Source organism: Macaca nemestrina, chromosome 13, assembly GCF_043159975.1.
Source record: "Macaca nemestrina isolate mMacNem1 chromosome 13, mMacNem.hap1, whole genome shotgun sequence".
Classification (NCBI taxonomy): domain Eukaryota; kingdom Metazoa; phylum Chordata; class Mammalia; order Primates; family Cercopithecidae; genus Macaca; species Macaca nemestrina.
Window position 1 is genome coordinate 121,073,997 of NC_092137.1, and position 18,954 is coordinate 121,092,950.

General features: G+C 42.1%; 1 protein-coding gene across 3 annotated transcripts in view; it reads left to right on the plus strand.

The window, feature by feature from the left end:
• The window catches only part of LOC105490059 (transmembrane protein 131), a 271,947-nt gene that overhangs the window by 224,291 nt on the left and 28,702 nt on the right, over positions 1–18,954 (plus strand). For all 3 annotated transcript variants that reach the window (XM_011755316.3, XM_011755317.3, XM_071077307.1), the window contains exons 27-31: positions 63–205; positions 647–833; positions 2,011–2,196; positions 3,269–3,427; positions 3,837–4,435. In XM_011755316.3, coding sequence (XP_011753618.1) covers positions 63–205; positions 647–833; positions 2,011–2,196; positions 3,269–3,427; positions 3,837–4,435 — 1,274 coding nt within the window. The remainder of the gene's footprint in view (positions 1–62; positions 206–646; positions 834–2,010; positions 2,197–3,268; positions 3,428–3,836; positions 4,436–18,954) is intronic.

The following is an 18,954-nucleotide window of genomic DNA, read 5'->3' on the forward strand; positions in this document are numbered from 1 at the left end:
GCAAATCAAAAGATTGTGCAAATTTAGTGAGAAGAAAATCTGTAATTCTTGTTCTTGCATAGAAATAACCTGACTGTGATGGATGCTGTGATGGTCCAAGGACAAGGAACAACTGAGAACTTGAGGGTGGCAGGCAAGCTTCCAGGTCCAGGAAGTTCCTTACGCTTTAAAATCACGGAAGCCTTGTTAAAAGATTGTACAGATAGTAAGTCTCCCTAACAGTTCCCAGGACGCTAATTTCAGAATTTGCTTTCAACAGTAAATAATTTCAAAAACAACATTATTTCTATATGTGCACACGTGTATATTAGTTATGAATGCTTAAGATGTTAAGGAAATTCTATGTCTTCTGTTTAGAGTTGTTTGATTTGGATCATAAGAGATTTAAAGTATTTGCACTCATTGCATACCTTAGCTGATTTCCTCTCAGTGTGAAACGTAAAGTATAATAAACCTTTGCTGTCTAAAATGATGTGTCAAAGTAGATTACCGCATGATGAAATCTGAGGAACAGCTGATCTCTCTGACGTGCAGGGATGGTTTATAACCTGTGACACATAGTAATTCATGAATAGTGTGTTTATCGTTTGGACTGGGAACACATAATGGCAAGATTTAGTCTTATTCCCGATTTTTTATCCTTTAGGTTTAAAACTAAGAGAACCAAATTTCACATTGAAAAGAACATTTAAGGTAGAGAATACAGGACAACTTCAAATTCACATAGAAACCATTGAAATCAGTGGATACTCCTGCGAAGGATATGGCTTTAAAGTGGTTAATTGTCAGGAGTTTGCCCTAAGTGCCAATGCCTCTAGAGATATAATCATATTGTAAGTATTTTATTTTCAGGTATAATGAATCACTGACTTTCTATACTAGAGTTGCTCAAACTCTATGCAAAGATATGTTTTCATGTTTACCGAAAGTCTTTATCCACAAATGTATTCGTTTGATTTTTTTTTTTTCCACTTAATCTTTGGCTAAGGTATTTCTTCATTATCTCAGTTTTCAAAGTTACAAATTTGTTTTCACTTAATCTTTGGTTGAGGCATTTCTTCATATCTCAGTTTTCAAAGTTGTAAATTTGTTTTCACTTAATCTTTGGTTGAGGCATTTCTTCATATCTCAGTTTTCAGAGTTGTAAAACTTTTGTCTCTGAAGTGGATCAGATAATCTTAGAAATCCATTTCAAAATTATTTTCAGGGTTATGTTAAAGCAAAAGATGTTGGTGTAAATTCACAGTCCCTCAGCAACAGAGATTTGTTTCATACGTGTACAATTTTTTCATGTTTTGCAGTATGAAGATATGTAATATTTTGGTTAGAAGACAGTTTTAATGCCTATCTCAGTAATAGCTGCAGCATATTTGAACAATTAATTAATAACTTGTCTTGTTATAAAGTTTATGCAACAAAATGCAACTTCTGTCCCTTAATTGAATATTTAATTTTGTGATCTTTAATGGATATTTACTTAATAAGTAGCTACATTATTGTATAAAAGGCATAATGTGTGACACCTAAAGACGCAATGAGGAATAAGACACCTTTCCTCAAGGTGCATACAATTAGCAAAAAATAAAAATAAAATAATTGCAGCAGTAATCCATACTGCAGGAGATGATGGAAAAATCACTAGGCCCCTGACGGTTTGTTTTTTTAAAAAAGACATTATTGGGACTGTAGCCTGGGAGAAGAGCATGGATTTAGATAAAGAAGAAAGAAGGAGAGAAAGACACAAAGCTCAGGACCATTTTCTAAATTAATAGTTACAGGAAACTGATTATTGTTATTTTTTAGTGTAAATTCTCTGATTATTCACAGAATACGGTTGTTCCTATTATTGACCATGGGATAATACTTTTTTTGTCCTAAAATGAGGAAGTTGAGTAAAAGCGTCAAACTCAAATTCTGTTATATTTCAAAGGCTTATGGGACTGGTATTATATGTAGACTGCTTGTGAGATATTTTTAAAACTTAGCCTTACTACCATCATTGTGTTTTAGGTTTACTCCTGATTTTACAGCTTCTAGAGTTATCCGGGAACTGAAGTTTATAACAACCAGTGGCTCTGAGTTTGTGTTTATATTGAACGCATCCCTTCCTTACCATATGTTAGCAACCTGTGCAGAAGCCCTACCCAGACCCAACTGGGAACTGGCTCTGTATATCATCATCTCAGGAATAATGAGGTACTTGTGTCTTGTTTCAAGGTTCATATTCATTCAACATTTAACACTGTTGATCGAGTGCCCGCTGTGTGCCAGCCACTGTTCTGAGTTCTAGGATATGCCAGCGAACAAGATAGAACTCTGCCTTAATCAGGCTCACAGACTGGTGGGAACAGTGAAAACTGAGCCCTTCTTGGGTGGCATATATAATAAACAGTCGTCTTTACCTCTGAAATTGGTTACACAAATTTAAGTACATTTTGACGTCTTTTTAAAATGCTCAGATAGTTAATTGACTGAGGCATATATATAATATACTTAATAGTACCTAGGCCACATGACACTGATTAGAAATGTTTTTTAAATTCTCAGTGTCTTCATCTGTTCTCAGTATATTACTTTGTGTTTCAAGAATCAGATAGATTCACCTCTAAACTAATTTACATATTTATATCACACATCCTTTAGAGGAAACAGGTTGGAGAGTTGAAACTAAAATTCTTCTTAGTAAAAGAAAAATCAGATTCCAGGCATTTCTTCTAATACACGTAATTGTTGCCTCCATATAAAACCTCCATGTAAGGTGGCATTCTATAAAAATTGATGAGCAGGCCGGGCACGGCGGCTTACACCTGTATTCCCTGCACTTTGGGAGGCCAAGGCGGGCAGATCACCTGAGGTCAGGAGTGCAAGACCAGCCTGGCCAACATGGCGAAACCCCGTCTCGACTGAAAATACAAAAAATTAGCCGGGTGTGCATCTCTATAAGTCCAGCTACTCAGGAGGCTGAGGCAGGAGAGTCGCTTGAACCTGGGAGGCTGAGGTTGCAGTGAGCTGAGATCGCCCCATTGAGCTCCAGTTGGGGCAATAAGAGTGAAACTTCGTCTCAAAAAAAAAAAAAGAGAAAGAAAGAATAACTGATGTGCAAACTTTTGTCCATAAAACTGTGGGTTTTGTCTGTTAAAAGTTGTCACAGACAACTTGGTTTTCTATTATATCATTTTGTACTTTACCAAGAAACTCTGCCTTTAACATCGAATTTTGTTGCTTGTTCACTAACAATCCTGATTTTCCAATTTTTTTACCCCTGCAGTGCACTGTTTCTTTTGGTCATTGGAACAGCCTATTTGGAAGCTCAAGGAATATGGGAGCCATTTCGAAGGCGGCTATCCTTTGAGGCCTCGAACCCGCCCTTCGATGTGGGAAGGCCATTTGATCTCAGGAGAATCGTTGGTATTTCATCTGAAGGAAAGTATGTTCACATGCTGGCAATAAATTCCCTCGTGTACATAGATTTGGCTGATAAAATTACAAGAAAAAATAAGTTGCTTTTCATCTTTGCTCAGGAGAAAAAAAATCTTAATTCTGATTACTTAATAGCAGCCTGTATGGAACTCTGGGTGACTTAGAGCTCGTACTGGATACTGTGTTTTTATTATATTGGTAAGGGTTCAAATACTTTTAGTTAGATCACTGACGGTAAATTAACAATGTTCAGATAGAACAGATTTTAGAGACTAGTAGAAATTCTCCCTATTTCTTGCTCTTTTTTCCCGAGTGTGGTTTATATTTATGGTGGCTGTACTGATGAAGTAAGTTTTTTTTTAATATTAGATTTTGTGGGTTGCTATTTACTGATCTGCAGTTGGTCCCTTTTTCAGCTTGAACACACTCAGCTGTGACCCCGGTCACAGTAGGGGGTTCTGTGGAGCAGGCGGTTCATCATCCCGACCCAGTGCCGGGACTCATAAGCAGTGTGGCCCATCGGTCCACCCACACAGCAGTCACAGCAATAGAAACTCAGCTGACGTGGAAAACGTCAGAGCCAAAAACAGTTCAAGTACCTCTAGTAGGACTTCTGCTCAAGCAGCTTCTTCACAGTCTGCTAACAAAACAAGCCCCCTTGTCTTAGATTCGAACACAGTGACTCAAGGTCATACAGCAGGCAGAAAGTCCAAAGGGGCAAAGCAGAGCCAGCACGGCAGCCAGCACCATGCCCACAGCCCGCTGGAGCAGCACCCTCAGCCGCCTCCGCCACCGCCAGTGCCTCAGCCCCAGGAGCCGCAGCCCGAACGGCTGTCTCCCGCCCCCCTCGCACACCCTTCCCACCCAGAACGTGCCAGCAGCACGAGGCACAGTTCCGAGGACTCGGACATCACCAGTCTCATAGAAGCCATGGACAAAGACTTCGACCACCATGACTCCCCAGCCCTAGAAGTGTTTACAGAGCAGCCTCCATCGCCATTGCCAAAAAGCAAAGGTAATCCTCTGCTCCCACTGCTGGAGATCCATGATGTGTGAGGGAAAAGCCAGTGCATGTTTCAGGAGCTGTTAAGATTATAGTTGTGGTAACCAGCTAATGTAGTAGGTTCCTCTGGCTCAGATTTATCTCCAGTGTTGGACTTCAACTTTTCCATCAAAATGCGATTAGAGGTATCTGTCATAAAAGATATATTTGTATTTCTTAGATTGTTTACCAAAATCAGAAATTCCGTGGACATCTACTGTTTTTCTTTTCAGCTGCCTGTGATTGTGTTATTGTGATAGATTTAGCTTTTTTTTTCATTGTTAAAATAGTTTTGAGCACAGGAGTAAAATGGAGATCAGCTGCCTTTTAACCCCAAATTAGGATTTCTTCACTTTCGAGCAGGGGTTGGCAGACTAAATTAGCAGACCAAATCACCACCTGGTTTTATGAATAAAGTTTTATTGGAATAGAACCATGCTCATTTGTTGGTATATCCTAAGCTTTCCTGCTTCTATGGCAGAGTTAAGTAATTGTGACCAAAACAGTATGGCCCACAAAGCTGAAAATGTTTGCTATCGGGCCCTTAACCAAAAAAACTTACCAACCCTGCTTTAGAGTTCTGCTTACTGTATTAGTTACCTACCTATTTCTGAGTAACAGATTACCCCAAAACCCAGGTGCTTAAAAGAACATATGCTCTTGTCTCACAGCTTCTGTGGTCAGGGACATGAGTACAGCTTAGCTGGGTCCCATGGCCCTCACAAGACTGCAGTCAAGGTGTTGGCCAAGGCTGATGTCATCTTCAGGTTCAGCTGAAGGTGGACCTGCCTCCATGTTCACACAGGCAGTTGATGGCGGGATTCAGTTCTTCATGGGCTGTTGGATGGAGGGCCCCAGCTCCTTGCTGGCTGTGGCCAGGGGTCTGTCGTGGTTCCTATCCACAGGGCAGGTCACAGCTTGGCAGTTGGCTCCCCCAGAACAAACAAGAGGGCAAGGAGGAAGCAGGACGGAAGTCACTGTTTCTTATGATCTGGGAAGTGACATCCCATCAGTGTTGTAGTATTGTGCTCATTCGAAGTGTGGTCCAGCCCACACTCCAGGAGAGAGAACCACACAAGGGCATAAATACCAAGAGGTAGACACCACTGGGAGCTTGGAAGTCTGCACCACACACAGATAGGTAGACCAGTTTATAAGCTCCAGAATCAAGAGGTAAAAACCAGTAAATAGCCTCTAGTTGTATTGCAATTTCATCCTTTACAGCCTGAGCTTTTTTGCGTCTCCTTTCTCTCTCGTGGCAGCATGCTAATATACCTGATTCCAAGCCTATATCAGTCCCTTCCAGAATGATTTACCAAGGAGTTTTTGGCTTCAGTTTATACAGAAAACAGGGATCTTGGCAGCCCTAAGAGTCCAGAAGAAACTTGACATCCCAGAGTCTAGGAGTTTCAGATAATTTTTTAGTCCCAGTAATATGAAAACTAGCTCTGTTGAGTCCTCTTGGAATTACACGCACTCGGATTTGTAAAACAGTAAGACGTCTTGAATATGATTGGTTAACCTTCTACAGAAGTCCTTTTTTGGCTAACCCATTATTAACTGAGCTTACATATTTTAGGGTAATTTTTAGAATAATCTTAAGTGAATACTTAGAAGTCCTTTTTTAATTAGATCAAGTTATATAGCATTTTTTCCCACATTTAGGGCATGAATAAAATAAATCTGTGTTATCCTCTCTTATCACAAAGAAAGAGTTGGGTAGTCAAATTGACTACCTCATTCCTGTGTCTAACACAGTCTTCCAACATCAGCATGATGGGTCCAGTTCTGATTTCAGGATCACTCACTGAGAACCTAAATTTTAAAGTGAAATACTTTTTAATTTTCAGTGGTCCTAGAGTCATCCTACTAAAAGACACTCAGTGAGGGAGCATGGATGCCACATTATTGGTGACTCTTGAGCCTGTGAGGAGACAGTGGTTACAGGCTTCACAGGAGCGGCTTCTCTACTCACTATGCTTCCCAATGATGCTGTTTGGTAAAAAGGAAGGAGACTGTATCTATATATTTTTTCTTCTTCAGTGTTTTTATTGAAGTATAGCATGCATATAGAAAGACAGTCTTTAAAATGAACTTTAAAAGGTGGGCATTGACCTTAGGGTTGCAAACTAGTAGTATGTTATGAAACTATAGGCTTCCAGCTGTACAGAACCTTTATAATCTTTCAGAAGCTTACCCCCACACCCCTGTAAATAGCAGGTTTACATTACATATGAACATTCTCTTTTTAGGGGCAACACGTTCTTTTTTTTCTCCCCCTGGTATCTCATACTAAAATTATTTCTTGTAATGAGCTTGTGTAGTTTCTGGCTTTTGGAAGCTGCTCCAAGTGACCTCTTCGAGTGAATGTGTTGATCTTCCTGGATCTTGCCTTCAGCGGTTGAATGGCTTGCAAAGCCGCCCAGCCATGCTGTGCCATCTCTCCAGTCCCTGCTTCCGGTGGCAGGTGATGCCCAGAAATGCCGCCTCTTGGTGGTTGGCCTGAGCAGGGACTCATGTTGCCGACTAAGATTCTGAATTAGATTCTGTACTTCTTTGGTTTCTCCCACCTGTAACACTTAAACCCCATGGATTGGACAGCGGCCATTGCAGGATTGAAGGCTAAAACCCAAGAAAACCATGAGTCTGGCACAGTTGGGTCTCAGTGTCTGCATTACCCAGAGAAATGGTGGCGTCTGTGGCCATTCTCGTTTCTGGCTTTGGCTTTATGGAGGGTAGGGAGAGGCAGAGAATTGTGGCGTCCAGAGGCCAGGCTCTGCCGTTAGGCAGGTGCAGATTATATCTTGACCCCGCCCCCTTACTAACTGTGTGACTTTGGAAAAAATGACTCCCCTGAGCCTCCACTTGTTATTTTTAAAGTGAAGAGAAGAGTTACTCCCCACATCATAGGGTGTCACCACCGCCATGGTTATTATTGGGGCAGGAAGCGGCACGTGCCATCTGTAGCCTGCTGCGTTGAAGGTGGCTGTGGAGCATCCCAGCAGAAGCATGTGTTTGGAACTTGGTCTCGAGGGTAAGAATTGGGACAAGCAGAGAATCCTGAGAGCAAGGCCAAACAAGAAGGCAGCCAGCAGATAGCATGACAGAAAGCAGTGGAAGGTGTGGTTAGCACATCCCAGCAGGCAGGGCCCGGCGGAGCAGAGGCTGAAGAGTGCGCGCGGAGCCTGGACTTGAGGACATTATTTGTGACCTTGGAAAGAACAGTTTGTGTGAAGTGCAATCACCTCTGAGACCAAGTCACTGTGGCTTAGAGTAACTTTCACATCAGACTGTTAAGAGTGGCCACTAACTAGTGAGTGTGTTGGGGGCTTTTACTCTTTAACCTGTATTTTCCCTGTTTCTTTTTTTTTTTTTTGGAGATAGAGTCTCGCTTTGTCGCCCAGGCTGGAGTGCAGTGGCCGGATCTCAGCTCACTGCAAGCTCCACCTCCCGGGTTTACGCCATTCTCCTGCCTCAGCCTCCCGAGTAGCTGGGACTATAGGCGCCCGCCACCTCGCCCAGCTAGTTTTTTGTATTTTTTAGTAGAGACGGGATTTCACCGTGTTAGCCAGGATGGTCTCGATCTCCTGACCTCATGATCCGCCCGTCTCAGCCTCCCAAAGTGCTGGGATTACAGGCTTGAGCCACGACGCCCGGCCCCCTGTTTAATTTTTAACAAGAAAAAAGTATGCATGTATAGTAGGTTTTTTTTATTTTTAGACATATAGAGTTACAACCAAGAAGACAGTATTTTTTATGAAAAATGAATAATACATGGAAACGTGGTGCTTGAAAATATCTCTGGGTCAAGGTCAGAAGCCCATAGGGCTGAGACAGCAGTGCTGATCCACACTTGCCAAGGTTTCAGACGTGACCACAATGTCTCGTGCGCCCTGGTGATTGGCACTGCTTGCTACAGTTTTCCAGTAAAGCAACGCTGGGCAGAACAGGAGCAAGCCCCAGTGTGTGTGATTCTAACTCCTACACTGTGCTGCCTCCTCAAAGAAAAAGAGGGAGGGGGAAGCAAATGAGGAGATAATTGATGAAACCATGTGCCCAGGTGGTGGAGTGGGCCGAGGCCCAGTTAGGTAGATGATAAAAGGATGGACACTCCGCAGGTGTGCCGGTGCGGGTGAGTTGGTAGAGGTGGAGAGGCAGGATACAGGTTTTCACTTGAACTTGAGGAGTCAACTTGAGGCAGCATGTGGGTTTAGGGAGGTTTTTACTTGAACAAGTCATCCTCTGAGACTGCTTGGAGTGAGTGGTAGGGTAGAAACACAAAATAGACAAAGTTTGGAATAGTCAAATTCCACGTCGCTGAGAACGTTGTAGGCCGGGGGAGTCAGCAGGGGCAGGAAACTTGGATTGCACACGGCCCCTTCAGCAACGTTGGAGGCCCTGCCGAGGGCCACTGAGGCACTGCCTCCGGCCCGTGTCACTTTCTCAGTTGTACCCTGCAGCCCAGTGGTGAAGAATGAAAACTGGGTAGTTGGTGGAGTAGGACAGTGCTGGAGTTGTGTGGGGCAGGGACAGCAAAAAGACAGCAAGAGAGGACGTCACAGGAGTGCTGGCAGGAGAGCGGTGGGGTGCTGTGCTGGCAGTGTGGAATTAGCAGCGTGGGGGAGGACCTTTAGCCAGAAGGAACTTCACAGATGGAGAACATGGATGAGTTAAGGGATGGGAAATCCAAGAGGTTGAATTTTGAGGATGGTGGGAGCAAGGAATGTTAGGGGACTAGGTCTAAAAAGGAGGTGTGAGTGTAGGGTTTCAGAGGAAAAGCAGTTCTGGGCAATACCAGGTTCATAGGTGCAGCCTTGGAAATGGGATGTCGGAGTGAGCTAGAGGTGAGGTCCACAGTCCTTATGCAACACTGAGTGCCTCGTGTTTGGGAATTCAGAATTTTGGAAAGGTATGCAGTGCATACACCACACGACGCAGAAGACTGTAAAAGCAGGTGAATCGGCCACCAAAAACAGTCATATTAAGTTTTGTTTCTAAATGAGTTTGGGAAACAAAGCTTTGAGAGTTTTTTGGATTTCAGATTTACAGATAAGAGATTGTCGACCTGTATAAGGCCTGGGGTCCAGACAGTGGGAGGTCAAGGGTGAGAGGAAGTCCGTAAGTGTGATGCCAGCACCCCTGAAGCCTGGGGAGATTCTTTTTTTTTTTTTATGATTATTACTGTTATTATACTTTAGGTTCTAGGGTACATGTGCATAACGTGCAGGTTTGTTACATATGTATACTTGTGCCATGTTGGCGTGCTGCACCCATCAACTCGTCAGCACCCATCAACTCATCATTTACATCAGGTATAACTCCCAGTGCAATCCCTCCCCCCTCCCCCCTCCCCATGATAGGCCCCGGTGTGTGATGTCCCCCTTCCCGAGTCCAAGTGATCTCATTGTTCAGTTCCCACCTATGAGTGAGAATATGCGGTGTTTGGTTTTCTGTTCTTGTGATAGTTTGCTGAGAATGATGGTTTCCAGCTGCATCCATGTCCCTACAAAGGACACAAACTCATCCTTTTTTATGGCTGCATAGTATCCCATGGTGTATGTGTGCCACATTTTCTTAATCCAGTCTGTCATTGATGGACATTTGGGTTGATTCCAAGTCTTTGCTATTGTGAATAGTGCCGCAATAAACATACGTGTGCATGTGTCTTTATAGCAGCATGATTTATAATCCTTTGGGTATATACCCAGTAATGGGATGGCTGGGTCATATGGTACCTCTAGTTCTAGATCCTTGAGGAATCACCATACCGTTTTCCATAATGGTTGAACTAGTTTACAGTCCCACCAACAATGTAAAAGTGTTCCTATTTCTCCACATCCTCTCCAGCACCTGTTGTTTCCTGACTTTTCAATGATTGCCATTCTAACTGGTGTGAGATGGTATCTCATTGTGGTTTTGATTTGCATTTCTCTGATGGCCAGTGATGATGAGCATTTTTTCATGTGTCTGTTGGCTGTATGCATGTCTTCTTTTGAGAAATGTCTGTTTATATCCTTTGCCCACTTTTTGATGGGGTTGTTTGTTTTTTTCTTGTAAATTTGTTTGAGTTCTTTGTAGGTTCTGAATATCAGCCCTTTGTCAGATGAGTAGATTGCAAAAATTTTCTCCCATTCTGTAGGTTGCTTGTTCACTCTGATGGGAGTTTCTTTTGCTGTGCAGAAGCTCTTTAGTTGAATTAGATCCCATTCATCAATTTTGGCTTTTGTTGCCCTTGCTTTTGGTGTTTTAGACATGAAGTCCTTGCCCATGCCTATGTCCTGAATGGTATTACCTAGGTTTTCTTCTAGGGTTTTTATGGTATTAGGTCTAACATTTAAGTCTCTAATCCATCTTGAATTAATTTTCGTATAAGGAGTAAGGAAAGGATCCAGTTTCAGCTTTCTACTTATGGCTAGCCAATTTTCCCAGCACCATTTATTAAATAGGGAATCCTTTCCCTATTTCTTGTTTTTGTCAGGTTTGTCAAAGATCAGATGGCTGTAGATGTGTGGTATTGTTTCTGAGGACTCTGTTCTATTCCATTGGTCTATATCTCTGTTTTGGTACCAGTACCATGCTGTTTTGGTTATTGTAGCCTTGTAGTATAGTTTGAAGTCAGGTAGCGTGATGCCTCCAGCTTTGTTCTTTTGACTTAGGATTGTCTTGGCGATGCGGGCTCTTTTTTGGTTCTATATGAACTTTAAAGCAGTTTTTTCCAATTCTGTGAAGAAACTCATTGGTAGCTTGATGGGGATGGCATTGAATCTATAAATTACCTTGGGCAGTATGGCCATTTTCACGATATTGATTCTTCCTATCCATGAGCATGGTATGTTCTTCCATTTGTTTGTGTCCTTTTCTATTTCACTGAGCAGTGGTTTGTAGTTCTCCTTGAAGAGGTCCTTTACATCCCTTGTAAGTTGGATTCCTAGGTATTTGATTCTCTTTGAAGCAATTGTGAATGGAAGTTCATTCCTGATTTGGCTCTCTGTTTGTCTGTTACTGGTGTATAAGAATGCTTGTGATTTTTGCACATTAATTTTGTATCCTGAGACTTTGCTGAAGTTTCTTATCAGCTTAAGGAGATTTTGGGCTGAGACAATGGGGTTTTCTAAATATACAATCATGTCATCTGCAAACAGGGACAATGTGACTTCTTCTTTTCCTAACTGAATACCCTTTATTTCTTTCTTTTGCCTGATTGCCCTAGCCAGAACTTCCAACACTATGTTGAATAGAAGTGGTGAGAGAGGGCATCCCTGTCTTGTGCCAGTTTTCAAAGGGAATTTTTCCAGTTTTTGCCCATTCGGTATGATATTGGCTGTGGGTTTGTCATAAATAGCTCTTATGATTTTGAGATACGTTCCATCAATACCGAATTTATTGAGCGTTTTTAGCATGAAAGGGTGTTGAATTTTGTCAAAGGCCTTTTCTGCATCTGTTGAGATAATCATGTGGTTTTTGTCTTTGGTTCTGTTTATATGCTGGATTACATTTATTGATTTGCATATGTTGAACCAGCCTTGCATCCCAGGGATGAAGCCCACTTGATCATAGTGGATAAGCTTTTTGATGTGCTGCTGGATCCGATTTGCCAGTATTATTATTGAGGATTTTTGCATCGATGTTCATCAGGGATATTGGTCTAAAATTCTCTTTTTTTGTTGTGTCTCTGCCAGGCTTTGGTATCAGGATGATGTTGGCCTCGTAAAATGAGTTAGGGAGGATTCCCTCTTTTTCTATTGATTGGAATAGTTTCAGAAGGAATGGTACCAGCTCCTCCTTGTACCTCTGGTAGAATTCGGCTGTGAATCCATCTGGTCCTGGACTTTTTTTGGTTGGTAGGGTATTAATTATTGCCTCAATTTCAAAGCCTGCTATTGGTCTATTCAAGGATTCAACTTCTTCCTGGTTTAGTCTTGGGAGAGTGTAGGTGTCCAGGAAATTATCCATTTCTTCTAGATTTTCTAGTTTATTTGCATAGAGGTGTTTATAGTATTCTCTGATGGTAGTTTGTATTTCCGTGGGGTCGGTGGTGATATCCCCTTTATCATTTTTTATTGCGTCTATTAGATTCTTCTCTCTTTTCTTCTTTATTAGTCTTGCTAGCGGTCTATCAATTTTGTTGATCTTTTCAAAAAACCAACTCCTGGATTCGCTGATTTTTTTGGAGGGTTTTTTGTGTCTCTGTCTCCTTCAGTTCTGCTCTGATCTTAGTTATTTCTTGCCTTCTGCTAGCTTTTGAATGTGTTTGCTCTTGCTTCTCTAGTTCTTTTAATTGTGATGTTAGAGTGTCAATTTTAGATCTTTCCAGCTTTCTCTTGTGGCATTTAGTGCTATAAATTTCCCTCTACACACTGCTTTAAATGTGTCCCAGAGATTCTGGTATGTTGTATCTTTGTTCTCATTGGTTTCAAAGAACATCTTTATTTCTGCCTTCATTTTGTTATGTACCCAGTAGTCATTCAGGAGCAGGTTATTCAGTTTCCATGTAGTTGAGCGGTTTTGATTGAGTTTCTTAGTCCTGAGTTCTAGTTTGATTGCACTGTGGTCTGAGAAACAGTTTGTTACAATTTCTGTTCTTGTACATTTGCTGAGGAGTGCTTTACTTCCAATTATGTGGTCAATTTTGGAATAAGTGTGATGTGGTGCTGAGAAGAATGTATATTCTGTTGATTTGGGGTGGAGAGTTCTGTAGATGTGTATTAGGTCTGCTTGCTGCAGAGATGAGTTCAATTCCTGGATATCCTTGTTAACTTTCTGTCTTGTTGATCTGTCTAATGTTGTCGGTGGGGTGTTGAAGTCTCCCATTATTATTGTATGGGAGTCTAAGTCTCTTTGTAAGTCTCTAAGGACTTGCTTTATGAATCTGGGTGCTCCTGTATTGGGTGCATATATATTTAGGATAGTTAGCTCTTCCTGTTGAATTGATCCCTTTACTATTATGTAATGGCCTTCTTTGTCTCTTTTGATCTTTGTTGGTTTAAAGTCTGTTTTATCAGAGACTAGTATTGCAACCCCTGCTTTTTTTTGTTCTCCATTTGCTTGGTAGATCTTCCTCCATCCCTTTATTTTGAGCCTATGTATGTCTCTGCATGTGAGATGGATCTCCTGAATACAGCAAACTGATGGGTCTTGATTCTTTATCCAGTTTGCCAGTCTGTGTCTTTTAATTGGAGCATTTAGTCCCATTTACATTTAAGGTTAATATTGTTATGCGTGAACTTGATCCTGCCATTATGATATTAACTGGTTATTTTGCTCGTTAGTTGATGCAGTTTCTTCCTAGCCTCAATGGTCTTTACATTTTGGCATGTTTTTGCAATGGCTGGTACCGGTTGTTCCTTTCCATGTTTAGTGCTTCCTTCAGGGTCTCTTGTAAGGCAGGCCTGGTGGTGACAAAATCTCTAAGCATTTGCTTATCTGTAAAGGATTTTATTTCTCCTTCACTTATGAAACTTAGTTTGGCTGGATATGAAATTCTGGGTTGAAAATTCTTTTCTTTAAGAATGTTGAATATTGGTCCCCACTCTCTTCTGGCTTGTAGAGTTTCTGCCGAGAGATGTGCTGTTAGTCTGATGGGCTTCCCTTTGTGGGTAACCCGATCTTTCTCTCTGGCTGCCCTTAACCGTTTTTCCTTCATTTCAACTTTGGAGAATCTGACAATTATGTGTCTTGGAGTAGCTCTTCTCGAAGAGTATCTTTGTGGCGTTCTCTGTGTTTCCTGAATTTGAATGTTGGCCTGCCCTACCGGTTGGGTAAGTTCTCCTGGATGATATCCTGAAGAGTGTTTTCCAACTTGGTTCCATTTTCCCCCTTACTTTCAGGCACCCCAATCAGACGTAGATTTGGTCTTTTTACATAATCCCAACTTCTTGCAGGCTTTGTTCATTTCTTTTTCTTCTTTTTTCTTTAGATTTCTCTTCTCGCTTCATTTCATTCATTTGATCCTCAATCGCTGATACTCTTTCTTCCAGTTGATCGAGTCGGTTACTGAAGCTTGTGTATTTGTCATGTATTTCTCGTGTCATGGTTTTCATCTCTGTCAGTTCGTTTATGGCCTTCTCTGCATTAATTATTCTAGTTGTCAATTCTTCCACTCTTTTTTCAAGATTTTTAGTTTATTTGCGCTGGGTACATAATTCCTCCTTTAGCTCTGAGAAGTTTGATGGACTGAAGCCTTCTTCTCTCATCTCATCAAAGTCATTCTCCGTCCAGCTTTGATCCGTTGCTGGCGATGAGTTGCGTTCCTTTGGAGGGGGAGATGCGCTCTTATTTTTTGAATTTCCAGCTTTTCTGCCCTGCTTTTTCCCCATCTTTGTGGTTTTATCTGCTTCTGGTCTTTGATGATGGTGACATACTGATGGGGTTTTGGTGTGAGTGTACTTCCTGTTTGTTAGTTTTCCTTCTAACAGTCAGGACCCTCAGCTGTAGGTCTGTTGGAGATTGCTTGAGGTCCACTCCAGACCCTGTTTGCCTGGGTATCAGCAGCAGAGGCTGCAAAAGATAGAATACTGCTGAACAGCGAGTGTACCTGTCTGATTCTTGCTTTGGAAGCTTTCTCTCAGGGGTGTACTCCACCGTGTGAGGTGTGGGGTGTTGGTCTGCCCCTAGTGGGGGATGTCTCCCAGTTAGGCTACTCAGGGGTCAGGGACCCACTTGAGCAGGCAGTCTGTCCGTTCTCAGATCTCAACCTCCGTGTTGGGAGATCCACTGCTCTCTTCAAAGCTGTCAGAGTCGTTTGTGTCTGCAGAGGTTTCTGCTGCTTGTTGTTGTTGTTGTTGTTGTTGTTGTTTAGCTGTGCCCTGTCCCCAGAGGTGGAGTCTACAGAGACAGGCAGGTCTCCTTGAGCTGCTGTGGGCTGCACCCTGTTCGAGCTTCCCAGGGGCTTTGTTTACGTACTTAAGCCTCAGCAATGGCGGGCACCCCTCCCCCAGCCTGGCTGCTGCCTTGCTGTTACATCGCAGACTGCTGTGCTAGCAATGTGGGAGGCTCCGTGGGCGTGGGACCCTCCCAGCCAGGTATGGGATATAATCTCCTGGTGTGCCAGTTTGCTAAGGCCCTTGGTAAAGTGCAGTATTGGGGTGGGAGTTACCTGATTTTCCAGGTGTTGTGTGTCTCAGTTCCCCTGGCTAGGAAAAGGGATTCCCTTCCCCCTTGCGCTTCCCAGGTGAGGCGATCCCTTGCCCTGCTTCAGCTCTTGCTGGTCGGGCTGCAGCAGCTGACCAGCACCGATTGTCCGGCACTCCCTAGTGAGGTGAACCCACTACCTCAGTTGAAAATACAGAAATCACCTGTCTTCTGTGTCGCTCGCTCTGGGAACTGGAGACTGGAGCTGTTCCTATTTGGCCATCTTGCTCCACCCCTAGCCTACAATCAGGAGATTCTTTCTGGAGGTCACCATTGGTGATTCTCTGGAGGTTTTCCAGAGATGTCCCTCTCAGGTGCTGTCACTGATACGACAGGGCCTGACGTGGGACCACACACGTTCAGAGAACCCATTTGCTAGTGATTGAAACTTCCCTGAAGTAATTCTTTTGGGTGGCAATTAAATGAAAGGATTTAAAGTGGGAGAGGGGCAACTAACTAGCTTAGACTAGCGATTCATTCAGAGCAAGTAGCTCAGACAAATTCATTGTACAGCATTTAGTGACGATAAAGATGAAGTAAATGTCTCGGACATGGTTTTTACATAAATAATTCATAGTTTGCCTACATTTAAAACAGATTAGAGATAGTTTAAATTATCAAAGCACATGTAAAACAATGAATGAAAGTCAGAAATGGTTTTCGGTGTTTCATCTGTTTTTTAGTTACGGTACTATCAGCAGAAACCTAGAATAAAGTTAGTTGTTACCATTAAGTGTTAAATTGAACTGCAGATTTTCTGGCGGTTATGGTTGAGGAAGAATGTCATATAGTTCTCCTGAAGGAAAAGGGGGCATAGGAGTTCATCTGAAAAAAGAAAACAGAGTTTGCTGTCATTGAATTCCTGCCTGAATCTGAGGACATCGAATAGTAGAACAGTTATCGTGTCTCTGTTACAGAGACTATGGCAATGTTCTTCACATAGATCTTTTCTATTGGCCCCCTGTCAAACCCAACATCTTCACATTGAATGAGAGCTCCTCACCTACACCGTGCCTCCCAGATGCACACTCAGCCTCCCTCCCCCACACGCACAGCATTTACGGTGACCGTGGGTAAGTATAGCTAGTGGGTGGTCCACGCTAAATGTTTAGCAGCCGAAGTGTTCTTCCACACACTGAGGTTAGCCCCAAGGTACCCCGCAGTCAGAGACAAATGTTTTTGTCAGTAAAGACTTTTGGTTTTTGGTTTTGGGGAGTTTGGTTGAGACAGAGTCTCACTCTGCCACCCAGGCTGGAGCGCAGTGGTGTGATCTCAGCCCAGTGCAGCCTCCCAGACTCAAGGGATTCTTCCACCTCAGCCTCCCAAGTAGCTGGAACCATAGGCATGCACCACCATGCCTAATTTTTTTATTTATTTATTTTTTTTTTGGAGAGACAGGGTCTCCCTGTGTTGCCCATGCTGGGCTCAAGCAATCCCCCCACCTCAGCCTCCCAAAGTGCTAGGATTACAAGCATGAGCCACTTCGTATCTGGCCACTTGTTTTTTTAGCTTTTTATTTTGAGATAACTGTAGATTCATATGCAAATAATAAATTCAGAGATCCCATATACCTTTTACCCAGTTTCCCCCAATGGTAACACATTGCAAAACCACTGTACAATATTGCACCCAGGATAGTGATGCTGGTACAGCCAAGACACAGAACATTTGCAAGCCCACAGGAATCCTCATAGGCCCTTTTCTAGCCACACTCACTTCCCTCCTTCTTCAGCTTACCCCTTAGTCTGGCAGCTGTGATTGCATTCATGTAACATTCTTGAAATGACAGAATTGTGGACATGGAGGAGATTAATAGTTGCCAGACTAAGGAGAACTTTTTCCCGAAAGGAATGTGCCATTTTGGTGTTTCTGAGTCAGTTTAATTCTCTGGAGATTCGCCAGTTTGTCGCTTTTTATTGCTGAATAGTAGTCCATCGTATGGGTGTACCGCAGGTTTTTCAGTCATTTGCTCGTTGAAGAACGTTTGGATTATGTGTAATTTAGGGCTCTTATGATGATGTAAATATTTGTGTACAAGTTTTTGTACGAACACAGAGCTTCATTTCTCTGCGATGTGTGCCCAACAGTGAATTTGTTGGGTCTCGTGATAGTTGCATATTTCATTTTTTTAAAGAAACCGCCAAAACGTTTTCTCTGATGACCGTGCTGTATTCCATTCCCACCAGCAGCGTGGGCATGATCCAGGTTCTCCACGTCCTCAGCAGCATCTCCGTTTTTTCTGTTGAAGCCATTCTGATAAGTGTGTAGATAAGTGATACTTCTTTGTGGTTTTTCTTTGCAGTCATTTCCTAATGGAAAATGATGTTGAACATATTTTCATGTGCTTATTTGCCGTCTGTCTGTTCTCCTTGGTAAATCTCTTCTTCATGTCTTTTGCCCATTTTTTTAATTGGATTGTTTGGGTTTTTTTTTTTTACTATTGATTTTGAGTGTCGTTTACATATTCTAGATACTAGTACTTTGTCAGATATGTGGTTTGCAAATATTTTTCACTTGTCCGTAGTGTGTCTTTTTATCCTTTTATAGTCCATGATTCATTTTGAGTTCAGTTTGTATGAAGTGTGAAACTTAGTTTGGAGTTCACTTTGACTTAAAGTAGGGGGAAGATGTTAATTTTTCACTCGCTTTCCTAATAGTTACAGGGCTGGTCACAGCATCTGTTTCATATTCGGTGAGTTGTGGTGGTCGTGTTTTCAATCAGGTGGTCCATCATTTCATCGAAGTTATCACAGTTATGTGAGTAGAGTTGTTCATAGTATTCCCTTACCACCGTGTTGATGTCTTTAGGGTCTATAGGAATATTCTGTTTCATTTCTGGTATTGGTAATTTGTGTCTTCTTTTTTAGTTATTTTTTGTTTTTTTTTGTAGGGGGGGTTTTGGTCAGTCTTCCTAGGTTTGTCAGTTTTATTGATCTCATCAAAGAACAGCTCTGTGTTTCATTGATTTGCCTCCATTGCTTATCTGTTTCATCCCAGTGCCTTCTGTTATTACCTTCCTCCTACTTGCTTTAGGTTTATTTTTCTGCTCTTTTTTTAGTTACGTAAGGTGGGAGTTTAAATTGTTAATACAGGACTTTCCCCCCTTTTTATGTATGCTTTTAGTGCTATAAATTTCCTTCTCACCCCTGCTTTGTTGCTGTCCCACAAATTTTGATACATGGAACTTTCAGTTTTATTCCCTTCCATTTTTTTTCTTTTGAGACTTTCTGTGACCCATGAATAATTTAGAAGTGTGTTGCTTAGTTTCCAGTCTTCCAAGATTGGAGATTTGGCCTATCTTTCTGTTACTGCTTTCTACTTTGAACCCACTATATTGGAGAATACACTACAAATGATTTCAC